The sequence below is a fragment of the Phyllostomus discolor genome, chromosome 3 (assembly GCF_004126475.2).
Source record: "Phyllostomus discolor isolate MPI-MPIP mPhyDis1 chromosome 3, mPhyDis1.pri.v3, whole genome shotgun sequence".
In the NCBI taxonomy this organism is placed as follows: domain Eukaryota; kingdom Metazoa; phylum Chordata; class Mammalia; order Chiroptera; family Phyllostomidae; genus Phyllostomus; species Phyllostomus discolor.
In genome coordinates, this window is record NC_040905.2 from 93,522,886 (window position 1) to 93,538,389 (window position 15,504).

The following is a 15,504-nucleotide window of genomic DNA, read 5'->3' on the forward strand; positions in this document are numbered from 1 at the left end:
GTGTCTGTGCACTGAGGCTGGGTCTGGGGATCCCTCCTGGGGTCCACCTTGAACCTGTACCTTTCCTCTTCCTTGTCCAGGACAGAAGCCCACCGGGCCTGGTGGGCCTCTCATTCAGAACGTCCATGCGTCTAAGCGTATTCTGTTCTCCATTGTCCATGGACAAGTCAGGTAGGACAGTGCCCGGACCAGAGTGGGGGTCCAGGGCTGGGGGCGGTGCTCGATGAAATGGAAACGTATCTGTCGGCTCTTTGTGGGAGAAAAGAGGAACAGCTCTGCACCAGGGACTTGTGAGGAAAGCCAGAGTGTACCAGTTACATATTGCTGTGTAACAAGTTGCCTCCAAACTCAGCTTGAACCAACAAGCATTTATATCTTACACATTCTGTAGGATAGGAATCGGGAGCAGCTCAGCTGGGTGGTTCTGGCTCAGGATCTGTCATGAGGTTGTCATCAAGGTGTCGGCTGTGGCCATGACCATCTGGAGGCTTTACAGGGCTGGAGGACCTGCTTCCAAGCCCAGCGGTGTAGCTGTTGGCAGGAGGCCCGTTCTCGCTCCGCGGGCCTCTGCAGGGCTGCCCGAGTCCTCACGGTGCGGCAGCTGGCCTCCTGGGGCCAGTGGTCCCAGAGGGAGTAAGAGGGAAGCCACATGTCTTTTATGACCTGGCCTCAGAAATCATTGTCACTTCTGCCACATTCTACCCATTAGAAGCCAGAAGCTTGATCCAATCCAACTCAGAGGAAGAGAGAGGAATTAAACTCCACCTCTTGACACAAGGAGTTATCAAAAAAAAAAAAAATGTGAACAGATTTGAAAGTACCTCACAGAGAACTGAGAACAGGACGGTTTGGGATTCATTTATACCCAAAAGGGATGAAGGAAGACTTTCTCTAACACTTTTGCCTTGTGGAGGTCTCAGCCTCAGTGTCAATGAGAGGCTTTTTTTAAGGAAACCTAGCCCCTGGGATGAGAATGAAGGCCCCACTGCGGCAATCAGGGGCCACCCTGGCAGGGAGGAGACGTGGGTATCCTGATGGAACAGCATCGTGGGAGGCCATGGTGGACGAGAGTACAGGCTGGGATAGAATCTTACTGGCCAGGCACTAGCTGGGTGTTCTCAGGCAAGATACTGAGTCTCTCTGAGCCTCAGTTTTCCCATCTGAAAAATAGAAATAGTATCTACCTTTAGAGGTTGTCATGAGGCATTACATAGGATATTATATAGATATAAAATACTTGGATGTCACTCTATAGTTATAGTGACATATGATCACTCCTGTTACTGAGTGAATGGAAGCAGAAGCTTTGGTTTTGGATAAGGGGCCTGGCCGAGGCTGGGCGAGACCCCAGATGTATGAGGCATGAGGGGTTGGTTAGGTCTTCGAGGTCAGGACTCAGCCTCTGCTTACCTGGAGGGAGTGTTCTCCCAGCCATCTGCCACACGAGGGGCCCGGGATGGGCAGGCTGAGCCTGAACAGTGTCCACTGCCCATGGGGGCGGACAGAGGCAAGAGGAGGGAGCAGGTGGGGAGATTGTCAGAGCACCCTGGATGTGTGTGGGGCTGCTTCCGGAGGAGGCTGGGGTTGTGTCCGAGGTGGGAATGGGTGGAGGAGCTGAGGCTGGTCGCTGGGGCCCTGGAGGGAGGGTGGCTGTCTCCAGGGCGCAGCCCCAGCCAGGAACAGGGGGCTAACCGCGGGGGAGTCAGGCCGTGGGGTTGCGTCTTTGGCTCTCACTGGTACCTCCTGTGTTTTGATAGAGAAGTGGGACGCCTTCATAAAGGACACCGAGGACATCAACACACTCCGGGAGTGTGTGCAGATCCTGTTTAACAGCAGATATGGTGAGTGGGCGGCGCGGCCCACGGTGTGGCCCCAGCAGCGCGTGCTGAGCATCTCATTATGTGGCAGTCACTGGTGTTCCCTAACATGACAGCGGGAGCCATATGCTGGCACCCGCGTGCCATCAGTGCTGGTGTCATCTCCTGTCTGGGTAGGGGGTGGCTGTGTCAATATTTCCCTTCCGGATTCTCCAGGAGGTGGGGCTGATGGCAGAGCCCCAGGCCTTGACTCACCTGTGGGAGGCAGGCCGTGAGATGAGAGATGGCGGCCATCCTCACGCGCTGGCAGGCTCCCCGCAGCACCGCGCCAGGTGCCTTTGCCTGTGCTGTGCCCTCTGCCTGTGCCCTCTGCCTGGCGCATGCCCTTTGCTCGGGAAACTCCCACTTGTTCTTCGAGAGTTAGCCTGGGCTGGCTGGGCCCCCAAAGCCCTGCCAGGTATGCTTGAAAGGGGCTTATTAGGAATAACAGGAGATGCCCTTCTCACCTCCATCGCCCAGGAAGTTACACGGGTCTTAGGAGCCCTGGGCCAGGAACCAGAGTTGAGACCACGTGTATACTCACTATATCACATAAGAGTCTTATGCTCCTCTCTTCTTTTTTCTTCACACACATTTACTGATTCGCTCACCTACCGATCATGCATTCTGAGCTCCCACCTGTGGCAGGTACCCAGACCAACTCTGGGTCTCCAGGCGCTCCAGCAGCTGCCTGAAGGTGTGTCTTCAGGAGGAGAGAGTGGGGTACAGTCACGCTGTCTAGTGTGTGGCAGCACACAGGGACGGGGGCCCTCAGAAAGAGAGGACAGCTCGAAGGAAGGGGAGTCCTCACTAGGCTCAGGAGTCCTCCCTGGCTTCATGGAGGAGGTGCCCTTTGATCCAGGTTGGGGCTGAGGTGGCCTGGGCACTGGGCTTGGCAGTTCCAGGTTGGGGTGGGGTTCAGCAAGGCCCTGGGCCTGAGTGAGGAGTCTGGCATAGCTTGGGCGCCTTTGGTGTGGCCACCCTGGCCCACCCACTCAACCTCTCTGCCCAGTGCTGCTGTGCTGGGGGGCCGTGTGCACCTGGGTCCTCCGGGCTGCGGACAGGTGCGAGCTGGACGGGAGACAGGGGAGGGAGCTGGAGAGGGCTCTGCCCCAGTCCAGCTGGCACCCAGCCAGCAGTCTACTGGCCTGTTGTGGGCTCTGGATATTTCCAGAATATGGAATCTTTTCTAGACATTGGCACCTGGGCCCCACCATGGTCAAACCCAAGAAGTCTTGGGCTTAGCATGGTCCAGGTCTTGGCCCTTCTCAGCTTTCCCTTTAGCTGCCCTGGGGAAAAGGAGGTTCCCTGGCAGTCCTGGGGAATCCCATGGGTGAGGATATTCGGCAGCTTGAGGTATCCTGCAGACTCAGGATGAACAGATTCTGCTCCTGGTTCTGGCCTTTCAGCCACCAGCTCTGGGTGAGCTTTTGGGGCTGGGGGTGCAGAGGGAAACAGGAAAGAGAGAAAGAGTAGGGGGCAGCCTTCAGGAAGCCTCTCAAGGACATCGTCACCTGGAAAGAGGTTGAGACTGGATGAAGGAGGTACAGGATTGGGCATGGTGGTCTGGTCCTGCCCAGCCCTGCCGCAGCTGGAGGCTGGGCCAGGATGTGCCTCTGTTTCCTGGATCTCATTCTGCTGAAAAGACAGGCCCAGCACGTCCGGTAAACCCAAGTGGCAAGGAATTCACATAGACTCAGGGAACCCATTGCTCAAGTGCTGGGGCTGGGGTGTGGTTGGTGAGGTTGGGGGTGGGGGTGGAGGGAAGAGATGGTTTGACAGCTGTTGAGATTTTGACGGTTTAATTTGACTGTGAGTTAAGTGTGACTTCACAGTGGGAGCTGGCTGCCAAAGCCGCCAACGCAGACCTGGGCTGCATCAACAGAAAAAAAAAATGTCGACAGCATCCCAGGGAGGTCCAGCTCGGGGCTGGTACTTGTCAGGACACAGACAAGGCCAGGATGGGGAGGGGCCTGAGGAGATGTGGGACCTTTGGGAGAGATCAGAGAGACAAGGCAAGAGTGGATACCCCACCCAGCTCATCTCCCGAGACCCCCAGGCCTTGGGGAGAACAGGGACGCGTGAAGTGCCATCAGACACGGGTGGGTGCGCAGACAGTGTGCGGTGAGGGAGCGACGTGAACACGTGGAGCCGGGGGGGTTTGTCAGAGAATGACTGAAACGCAGGAGGGCCCAACCTAACAGTCTGGAAGGAAAGAACGAGGAACCACTCATGAGCCCAGATTCTGCCTACGCTGCCATCGGCAACGCTGTCGGCGTCCAGTCTGCACCTCATTTCTCTCACTGCAGGGGGAGAGCGGTGCTGGACCCCTCCCTGGCGGGGAAGGCACACCTGCGTGGCCGCGGCATCCTGCCTGAGCCACCTGGAGCCTGGGAGCTCCCCGTGGCCCTTCATTCACTCGCTGAATGTGCAGGCAGCTGCTGCTGTGAGCAGCCCTACCTGGATCCCAGACATGGAGCATTAAGTGAACCCCCTGCCCCCTCCCCCCCCCGGAGCTTAGGTTCCAGGCAGTAAACCAGTGCATAGACGAGCGTGTTTGTAATGTCAGGTCACGAAGAACTTGGGATGAAAAACAAAGTAGGGTGGGCTAGAGAGGAGTCTGGGGCGGGGGTTCCGTTTAGGCTGCTGAGGTGACTTTGGGAGAGAAGGAGAAAGGGAAGCTTATGGTTGTCTGAGAGAAGAGTATGTGGGTAGATGAAAGAGCGAGAGCAACGGCCTTGAGGTGGGCGTGTGCCTGGCTCGTTAGGGAAGCAGCAGTGGGGCCAGAGAGACCGGGGTGAGCCAGCAGAGGCGATGGAGTCTCAGTCACATCCAGCCTTATAGACCCAGCTAGGACTTTGCCCATCGCTGAGTGAGATGGGGGCCTGTGGGAGCTTTTGAGAGAAATGCCATGCTTCAACATTTTAGCATGGCCACTGGGGGCCAGAGACGCCCGGGAGGTGGCAGGGGAGATAGCCACGCCCTGGGGCCCAGCTGTCCTGCAGCCTCCGTCTTGCACTCAGCCTTGCCATTGCCCCCCCAGCGGAAGCCCTGGGCCTGGACCACATGGTCCCCGTCCCCTACAGAAAGATCGCCTGCGACCCGGAGGCTGTGGAGATCGTGGGCATCCCGGACAAGATCCCCTTTAAGCGTCCCTGCACCTATGGGGTCCCCAAGTTGAAGCGGATCCTGGAGGAGCGGCACAGCATCCACTTCATCATTAAGAGGTACCGGATGGGTTGCAGGGGCCTTGGCCTTTGCTCTAGGCTGGCCCTGGGTTCGGGGTGCTACAGTGTGAGGGCTGGGCAGGGGCAGCAGCAGGCATGAGGCTGGACCCTGGGGATGCAATGATGGGGCAGAGGTGGAATGAAGGGGTTCTCTGACTTAACAGAGAATCAGGCAGACCTGGGACAGTGTTCAGACCCCTTAACCTAAGACCTGTGCAGCCTCCTTCTCCCTGGGGAGTTCGTTGGCCCTCACAGCTGGCAGGGGAGTTCCCTCACAGCGACCTGTGTGCACTGCCAAGCCCGCACCTGCATTTGCAGGCCATGCCGGACTGCACAGGTGCTCCCTCCTAAGTGGCTAGAGATGGAGGGGTAGCCATAGGCCGTGCCAGTGAGCCTTTGTCCCCAGGAAGCACTGCACTGGTCCCTTCCCAGGCGTCTGTTCCCGAATGTGCCTGCTCTGAGGGCACGACCCCAGTGCGTTCGTGTACTCACGGGTCCTGCTCACTTTTTTTGTTGCCACCAGACTCTAAAGTAAGCAGGGGCTCCAGGCAGGGCTCTGCTTGGCTCATTGCAGGGCCTCCATGACTGCAGCTGTCCCTGGTGTGTAGTAGATGCCTAACCCGAATCTGTGGGAGGGAGGGAGGGAGGAAAGGGAAGGGAAAGGAAAAGGAAAAGGATAGGAAAGGAATGCAGGCTTGTCTAAATTAGGCCTCAAACTTCTGACTTCTTAGAGCTTAGGAAGTAAGCAGTAATGGGAGAAAGAGAGATGGGCAAGGAGGGGCTTATTTAGGGTAGTCAGGGAGCTTCTGAGATAACAGCCCATTTGTTAAGCCAGAGCTGGAAGTTTGAGAAGTGGGCAGGGCCCGCATGGAGTTGGACAGTGTTCGGGCGGAGGGGGGGTGGCCTCAGTGGGTGGGCTTACAGTGCCCAGAGGCACGAGGAGGCTGAGGCGTGAGCAGAGGTTGGAGAATGGCTCTGAAGCGACGAGTAGGACCTCTGCAGGGTTGCTGAAGGCCAGGGTCGGGGTCTGCAGGCCCTCTGGCTGCTGGGGGGAGAGCAGACTTGGGGAGACCTGAGCAGAGGTGGGGAGACTGGAAAGGAGGCTGTGGCAGTAGACCAGGCCAGGGTGGTGGGTGGAGGACCAGAGGTGCCTGGACTGGGGACAGATGCTCAGCTGTGCTGGGGTTTGCCGGTGGCTGAGATGTGGGAGCAGGGAGGGGAGTGGGGAGGCGAGGATCACCCCCATGTTTCTGAGTGGGTTCATTTTGGATATGGTAACTCAGGGAAGCTCAGGAGATAGAATACTCAGAGGCCAAGCTGAGACATCAGAAGCTCTGGAGGGGCCTGGGTTAGAGATTAAACACCTGCACAGTGTCAGCATGGCCCTGGACAGGATCACAGGAAGGAGAGAGGAGAGAGGCAAGAGGAGAAGAGGGCCCAGGTGGACCCTGGGGTCCCGTGTTAGAGGCTGGGGTGAGGACGAGAGGCTGAGACAAGTGGCCAGGCAGTGGGTGCCTCCTGGGAGATGATCCTAGAAGTCAGGTCTGACAGGTGGGTCTTCTGGCTCAGACCCCTTCCCCCACCTCTGGCCCTCACAGTACAGGGCACGCTCTCCAGCCTGTGCAGCCACCAAGCCAGCCTGTTCGCTGCTCTGCCTTCCCAACACCCAGGAGCTCCTGCGGCCTCAACCTGCCTCTGGGTCTTACTGAAGTCCTTCCTGCCCCCTAGGACAGCTTCCCACTTGTCTGTCTTTCAAGGCTTGCTTTTGCCTTTCTCTGAGTCTGAGAGGCCGCCCCCTCCCCCCACCTTATTTGGAAAGAAGTTCACCCTCTGGTGGTAGCAAGTGGTTTTTTTCCCCTGTCCACTAGCACACGCCCTCCTCACCTTGCTAGTACCTGCAGCCAAGCCCTCTCCTGTGCTTTTACAACTCCTGGGATGGGGCCCCACCTGATAAATGATTTCTGGAGGGTGAATTGTAATCAGTCATCAGGCAGTGCCTACTGTTGTCTAGCTTAAATTCTTTTTGCTGCTGCCCAAGTTCTTTCCCTTCAGTTGACTGTTTGGTAGGGGGGTAGGGAGAAGAAAGCAACAGGGACTCCCCAATGTCCCCTTACATCTCCCTTGATCCAAACTGGAGCTCATTTAATTCTTCACGAGGGTGTGCCAAGCACCCCCTGCAGGCTCAGCCCTTCACTGGGCTCCCCAAGGACTTTGTGAAACAGCAAGCACAGTCCCCACCTGCCCCCTAAAGGCCACGGCCCATCATGGTGGGGATGGTCTCAGCTGCGATGGGTCCAGGGTACTTCAAAACATGTTCCCAGAGGTAGAATCAATGGCATTGGAGCAGCAAACCTGTGGGGCTTCCTGGACGAGGAGGCTTTGGCATCAGCTGACTGGACTTGAAGTACCTTAATAACTTTGAATGGAGCTTCTCTTCTAAGCCTGAGTTTCCTCATCTATAAAAATAGGGACAGTGATGCCCCTCTCTCAGGTTTTGTCAACATAAACTGAAGATGTGGATGTAACACACCTGACACATAGTAGATGCTTAATAAACGTGAATCCTTTTTCTTGACCTCACCTCAGCACTGACAGCCTGGGTTGCCCTACCACTTCCCCGCTGTGTGCCCTTGGGCAAGTTACTTGACTGCTCTGTGCCTCACTTTCCTCATCTGTAAAATGGTGTCCCACGTCACCTCTGCAGACTGTCCATGCCACATAGTGCTGATCGGAGGCTAAATGACTCGATATGAGGAAAGTGCTCAGGACAGTGGCTGCTCTGCTCTGAGCCCTCTGTGCATCTCCCACTATCACACATCCCAGCCTCCTCCACGGGGCATCTGAGGTTGTTGCTGCAGACGTGGGTCAGGAGAAAAGGAGATTCGGAAGCAGCCAGAAGGTGGAGTCTCTGCCTCTGCCCAGGTGTCTGCAGGTGTGGGAAGGTCAAGGTGCTCTCCTATCCAAGGGAGAGGCCCCTCGACGAGGCCTGTGGGTCTTGGTGGTGGTGGTAGGGGGCTTTCTGGCCCCCAGGCCCACACTTGTGCTGAGCTCCTGACTGCAAATCCCTTGTCCCTCCAGGACATGAGCCCCTAGTGAGGGCCTCTGAGTTCACACCTGTGGGGCTGACGCATCAGTCCTACCCAGGGCAGAACTTCAGAGGGGAAGAGTCTGGAGGGCCTAGGACTCGGGTGTGCCGTGGAAGAGTGGCAGCGTTCCTCGGGCAGCGCCCATCATACGGGCCTGCAGGCTGCACAGCCCACAAGAAAGTCTGTCACAGCCTTGGCGCCACCGTTAGACCTCTCCCTGCCATCTGCCTCCCAACACCATCAGGGAGCAGTGTGGGCCCCATCCCCATGCTCCCTGACACATAACTAAGACCATAAAGAATCAAACCCGAGTCGGCACTGGCAGCCTCCATCCTGGGGAGAGGCCGAGAGAGCTGGGCTGGGAAAGTAAGCCACTTTTCTCCAGAAGCCCTCCCCGGCTGCTCCTCAGCCTCCAGGACCCAGATGGGTGTGGGCCTCCGGGCGCAGCAGGGGCACCGGGGGCCTCTTGGAATCAGAATGGAAAGTCACATTTGAGGTCAAGTTGTGCTGGTGGACTCACCGCCCTGGTGACCCAGGCCTCGCTTCCTGTCACTGACTTTTTGCCTCTGTTTGAATTTTCTGCTGGGCCAGCCTTAGGCATTGCCCACTTGTATTCAGAATCAGATACCCCTTCGTTTGTCCCATGTCACCTCTGCAGCCTGGATTCAATCCCCTTGTCCAGCCATTCCCTAGCACACAAGCTTCACTGCAGACCCCCAGACCAGCTGCCCAGGCTGGCCACCCACCAGGTGCCACCCTGGTTGGGGCTGGGGGCAGACCAGAGAACACCAGGGCTGCAGGCAAGCGGGCAGGTAAATCCAGCCCCTTGCTCACCTTTCCTCTGTCCTTGCTTTCCTGGCCAAGCCTCCAGGCACCTCACCAGCATGACTCAGAGGGCTCTGAATGGCCCCTGGGCTCCCAGCCATTCCCTCTCCAGTCCATCCTCTGTCCGATGGTGACCCGATGATGCCCTGCGCTCGGGGGTTCCCCATTGCTCACAGGGTGGACACCAACTGCCTCAGCACAGCCAGCCAGGCGGGGCCCCTGCTCTCCCCTGTGCCCTTCCTGGAGAACCTGGCAGCCACCCCTCCTGAGCTCGCTGTCCCCTCTCCTTGACGTCTTTCCCACTGGAGCTCCCTTGGCTCCTGAGACACATGTGAGGGGTCCCACGTGTCATCTTGCATGTCTGTGATCTGGTGACAGATCTAGCATGTAAAGTGACAGAAAGCGTCTTGGGAGGGGGTTCGCTCCCCACGACTGTCCCTCAGACACAGGCAGGGTTGGGTAAAAGCCCTCAGGGCCCTGGTGGGAGACGGGTGTGCATCACCCACCAGCCATGCTCAGGGCTGAGGAGGCCCTGGGGCATCTCGATGAGCAGGCTGGGCCCTCCAGAAACCACCCAGGGGCTTGCCCATGTCTTCTCTGGCTGAGGAGAAATGTTTTGGGATATCAGGCTATTTGGGGGTACCCAGTGGTTTGGGACCATGCCCTCTCCTGTCCACACGCAGCCAGCCTGGGGCCCAGGCCTGCAGCTGTAGCTGAGCATGTGGGACTCGAGTAGCCGTCCCTGAGGGGACCCAGAGCCCCGGCTCCCTGAGCCTGGGGAGCCCTGGGCCTGTGCTGCCCTCACACCCGTCTCTCCTCTCTCTCCAGGATGTTTGATGAGCGAATTTTCACAGGTATGTGTGGGTACCGTCTTATCTTTCTGAAGCACCAAGCTGATGCCCCCATGAGTGCTTGAGCTGCCATTACACTGGATCCTGGCACAGAGGAGGATCCCGGATGCAGCTTCTGCACCCTGGGGCAGACACAGGCCCGAGCTCCCAGGAGCAGACAGTCCCTTGAGACCTGATGCCCTGAACCAGGGAATAATAAAGCTAATGTTTGCTAAATACAGCATGTGGCAGGTACTCTTCTAAGACGTTAGAATACATATTTTTTAAAAGCTTTTATTTATTTATCTATAGGGAGGGGAACAGAGGGAGAGAAACATCAATGCGTGGTTGCGTCTCACATGCCTCCAATTGGGGGCCTCGCCCACAACCCAGGCATGTGCCCTGACTAGGAATCGAACCAACAACCTTTCAGTTCATAGGTTGCCACTCAGTCCACTGAGCCACACCAGCAAGGGCTGGAATACATAGTTTCAATTTAGTCTCCAACAGTCCTATCAAGTGTTTTGTTTTGTTTTTCCTAAAGCCTGGCTAGTGAGTGGTGGGTGCCAGGCTACGCACCCAGGCATGTAGCCCCAGAGCCCAGGCCATAACCTGTAGGCAGCGTGCCTCTGAGGAGGAGGCCAGCGCTGCCTGGTTCAACAAGCGAACACGAATCTTGTTGTGCAATGTACCCAGTTCCAGCCCTGCTTCACATTAGCTTTGTATGACTGTGGGCAGCTACTGCGTTTTATAGACCTCAGTTTCCCCATCTGTGAAGTGATGAGAGTGCCTTCCTCTGGGTTTCTGGGGCAACCAAATGAGAGAAGGGTCCCACAGGATGGCCTCAAGGGAGACTGAGCCCCTTTCCTAAGGGCTCCCTCACCCAAGCAGTGTATATAAGGTCAGGGCCATCATTTCTGGTAGCCTCTTCTGCCTTCTCAGTCCTCGCAGACCCCTGGCCCGTGGCCGTTTCTTCTCCCAGGGATGGCATCTTTCCCCGGGACCCGCCCTGCCCTGCTGGACATAGAGCCCACAAGAAGGAGGGGCTGAGGCCAGACCTCACCCAGGGGTGCTCCCAAGGCAGGGGGAGGCTGGAGAGCCTTCACCCTAATCTGCCCTGCCCCTCCCCGACTCTCCACCCAGGGAATAAATTTACCAAAGACCCCACAAAACTGGAGCCTGCCAGCCCGCCAGATGACACCTCTACGGAAGTCTCCCGGGCCTCCATTCTTGATCTGGCTGGGACTGCTCGGTAAGGCCCACCCCAGCCCCTGGCCCATGGGCACCCCAACCCTGGACTGAGGGGGTGTCACCTGTGGGGAGGAGCGAGGCCGAAGGCTGGCCCAGGATGCTGTGCACAGCGTCTCCCATCCCCCTGGACCCTCCACAGGCACAGGGCCGTGCCACACACAGACCCCCTGACACACTCTGTGGGTCCCGCCCCATACCCCCATGAGGCAGGGAGAGTAAAGAGACAGAGAAGGAAGGCAGAGACCACCGATTTTCCTCCCACTGGAGAACTCTCGTCCCCCCACTTTGGGGACTGGCTGTGTGTCACCTGGTCTCAGAAACCTTCCTTAGCCCCCAGGCGTCTGCCCTGTGCGTCCACAAGGCCCTGCACTCAGTTCATGGCTTGCTCACCATCCACCAGTGCTCCCCACCCGTGCTCTGGGCCTCTGGGGTCCAGGGATGAGCCATTTATCCCAAACCCCCAAATCTAGCCCGGGCCTCGCCAAAGGCTCTGTGAATTAACTGAATCGTCCATGCCAGCCATCCTGCCCAGCTTTGCTTCCCATCCTCCTCCTCAGACTCTTGGCCAGTGTGCTGGGGACCTTGCTGTGGAGAGGCCCTTCTATGGGGGCAGGAGGGGGCGTGGTCAGGGAGCCTTCTGAACTGGCAGTCTGGAGGGGAAGCCAGGCTGGTACCGTGTCATTTCTTATCTCCCTTCCCACAGGACAGACAAGAGCGGGACCTCTGAGACTGTGGGCCAGGTACGGAGGACCAGGACCCTGCAGCGTCCACCAGCTGCACCCAGCAGCTCAGGCCATGAGCCTGGAGGACTAGTGAATAGCCTCTGTCCACCCCTGTCCCCTTACCACCCCCAGGCCTCAGAGCATTCTGGGAGTTGCAGAGCATGCTGGGAGCTTACAGGTGGTGGGTTGCAGGGAGTGGCCAATGGGATTTGGGCAGCACTGGGAGGGAGTCGGCAAACCTGGATTCTGGCATCACCACTGACTGCCTCCTGGTATGTCTGTGGCGAAGGCTCCCTACCACGCCGTGGGCCTCAATTGCCAGGTCCATACATTGGAGACACCAGGACTGACATTCTGCCATACCCTCCATCCTGGTCTGGGCAGGAGCATGGGGGCCAGTGTGACTTTTCCTGGGATCTGTTAACAAGCCAGTGACATGAGGATTTGGAAGGGCTCACCTTGCCCAGCCAAGCTCATGTCCACGTATGACTGGGTCCCCTGTTTCCTGCTCGCAGGAACCTCCGGGGAGCTGGGTGGGCTGCGGCCCATCAAAATTGAGCCGGAGGATCTGGATATCATTCAGGTCACCATCCCAGGTAAGGGACAACATCTGAAGGGCTCCCCCTGCCGCCCCCACCCTGAACCTGCAGGAACCGCTGTGCTTCCTCCCAACCACGTTGGGGCTGCCCCCTCCGTCTCTCAAGGGCCTGCCCCCTCCGTCTCTCAAGGGCCTGCCTGGCTGCGGTTTCTCTAGTGTGGGCCTGAGGATAATGGGTCTCACATATGCCCTCCACAGCCATACCTGCCCCGTGTACCGGGAGTCACACCTCAGCCCCTCCTCCCTTAAGGGCCCAGCTTCACCTCTCTGGCCTGGCTTCCCTGGGGTTTGGGAGGCAGGAGGAAGGAGAAGAAAAGTCACTGGAGTAAGAGGATCTGACCTGGACTCCAGACTTGGAATCTCTAAGCTCAGTTTCCACATCTGTGAGGAGGAGGGTATACTTGCCTCTGGAGGTTCAGTGTGGGAGCTCCCAATGGTCCAGGCCCCCGGGCCCAGGCCTGGCCTCTGGTCATTAAGGCCTCCCCCCACCCCCTGCCCTAGTCCAGGGAACGGCTTCCTCAAGGCTCCTGCTCTGTGGGCGTGCTGGACGAGGGTCCCTGAGGGACCGTGACGGGGTGGGACAGGCAGAAGATTCTCTTGTCACTTGGAGTTTTATCTCCAGACCCTTCACCAACCTCTGAGGAAATGGCAGACTCGATGCCCGGGCATCTGCCCTCGGAAGATTCTGGCTATGGGATGGAGATGCTGACTGGTAAGAAGTGGGCTGGGGGCTCACCTCCTTGGGGTGTGACGGGGAGGGGTTCAGGAAGTCCGCAGGCTCTTCTTGGTACTGACTGATCTTCTTAGAGGAAACCCAGAGTGTGCCGGATTCCCTCGCCCAGCCTCGGTTCCTTTCTGAAAACTTGAAGCTGGCCTTGATTTATATTAAGTCTGGTTGCTAGTCTTTCCCCAAAGCCCTCATTTGGATTAACTAGGTCATTTATTCAGCAACTATTTATTGAGCACCTGCTATGTGTCAGATCCTGTCCGAGGTTCGGGGGACAGAACAGTGAACCAAATAGGCCGAAGTCCCTGCCCCCATGGGGCTGACACTCCAGGGCAGGGAGACAGATGAAGGGAAATCTGAAAGTCCAATAGAAGGTCAGGCGGTGTCAGTGCAGGTGGTGCACCGGCAGGAGCTGGAGGAGAAGTACTGGGGGCAGGAGAGGACGGTAACCACAGGACTCAGGGGTCAGAGTGGACTTCACTGAGAAAGTGCCATTGGAGCAAAGACCTGAAGGAGGGGCAGGTGAGAGCCATGTGGATACCAGGAAGGAGCTTGCCTCTCACACGCCTGCAGGGTGGGACCTGACCGGGAACCACACAGCAACCCTTTGGTTCAAAACCACACCAGCCATGGCTGTGTGTTTTGTTTTCTTAACTTGATTTTAGAAGAAAACTGAAATGAATACTTCAGTGTATCTCACGTGCCTAACTCAGCTCCAACCATTATCCACAGATGTTAATAGAGGGAATAAAAATAAGAATTAAAATTTTTCAAATGTGAATCATTATAAAGCTAAACAGTATGTAAACTTTGGTACAGAAGGTTTGTTCATATGGCAGAAAATGGTGTGGGGACTCAGGTGGCTGCAGTTTGAAAGACTCTATAATAGGGATGCAGGGCCAGGCCAGGGGCCTTTAAGAAGAGGGACGGCATTTGTTGCCCTCCCTCCCTGTGTGGGCTTGATCAGGGAAGGGGCGGGGGGCAGGGATTGCTCAAGGATGTCATGCCAAAGCACAGTAGGCAGCACTTAAATGAACAATGCAAAGAGAACTCACAACTGGAATGTTCCATGTGAAAAGCACGTACAGACGCATATGGACAATATAGCATTTATCTAAATCTGAAAACAAAAAAATGGCAGCATTCTTTTAAAAAAGATTTATTTATTTATTTTTGCAAAGAGGGGGAGGGAGGGAGAAAGAGGGGGAGGGAAACATCAATGTGCAAGAGAAACATACATTGGTTGCCTCTCGCACACCCTCAACCAGGGACCTGGCCCCCCAACCAGGCATGTGCTCTGACTGGGCATTGAACCAGCGACCTTTGGGTCTCAGGCCAGGACTCAGTCCACTGAGCCACACCAGCCAGGGGTAAAAATGGTAGTATTTTAACCTTTTATTTAAAAAGCAGGTGTGACTATGACCAAATGCTAACATGTATTGTGGGTACATGTCTGTGATAATATTCTGTATGCTTTCTCTATGTTTTCATTTTTCTCTACCCAAAATAAACAAATGACTGGAAAAATAAGTAAGGATTCCTGCAGGCCCCCGGTGGGTGATGCAGTGGGGATTGGTGACACAATAAAGGCAGAACATCGCTGCCCCTCATTTGCTTCCATCTCTGTCAGGGAGAATGGTCTGGAAATGGGAGAGAGTGAGGAGGACCTGGGAGTCCTGTTCATTAAGGAGATACAAGGGTTTGCAGAGCTGCTGTGGGCGAGCGTAGATTTCCAGCTTCTGCTGAGTTGAGTTCCAGGCAGCTAATACCTAAGAGCCACCATCCATAGCATTTGAGAGGTCATGGTGGATGGAAGCTGAGCTGACAAAAAAAAACAAAACAAAACAAAAAAAAAACAGGCTTCAAGATGAGGGTCTGGCCCTGGCTGGTGTGGCTCAGGTGGTTGGAGCATCATCCCTTAGACAGGAGTCACGGGTTCAGTTCCCAGCCGGGGTGCATGCAGCATGCAGCCAATCAGTTTTTCTCTCTCCCTCCCCTCCCCTTGCTCTAGAATCAGTGGGCGTGTCCTCTGGTGAGAATTAGTGCTGGGGGAGGCAGGAAGATGAGGGTTTGCCCAAATTGCAGATGGGTGGACTGGGCATCAGTCCCAGGCAGGCACAGTTCTGGAAAAAATTTCTACAGAAACGACAGTGAGTCATCAGAAGGGATCCAATGTGGGTCACGCGTGGGGACTGAGTTGGCCCTGGGCCAGCTGGGGAAGCAGGGCTGCGTGGTGCCCCAGCCTCCACCTGGGAGAGGGTCCCAGTGCTGCCCCAAAGGGCTCGGACATTCCAGAAATACTCATCAGTCAGTTGGACAAAGGGACCTCAGGCAGCAGAATCCTGTGATCTGCTGATGCCTTGGGAGGGAATGGGCAGTCCA

The 15,504-nt window shown here is 56.6% G+C and overlaps 1 protein-coding gene across 1 annotated transcript in view; it reads left to right on the forward strand.

The window, feature by feature from the left end:
- GTF2IRD1 (GTF2I repeat domain containing 1) overlaps positions 1-15,504 on the forward strand; it is a 101,122-nt gene that overhangs the window by 39,896 nt on the left and 45,722 nt on the right. The window contains 10 exon segments of the mRNA XM_036020081.1: positions 81-171; positions 574-614; positions 1,758-1,841; positions 4,900-5,083; positions 9,823-9,848; positions 10,968-11,076; positions 11,779-11,798; positions 11,801-11,815; positions 12,313-12,393; positions 13,018-13,107. Of these exon segments, the coding sequence (XP_035875974.1) occupies positions 81-171; positions 574-614; positions 1,758-1,841; positions 4,900-5,083; positions 9,823-9,848; positions 10,968-11,076; positions 11,779-11,798; positions 11,801-11,815; positions 12,313-12,393; positions 13,018-13,107 (741 nt within the window).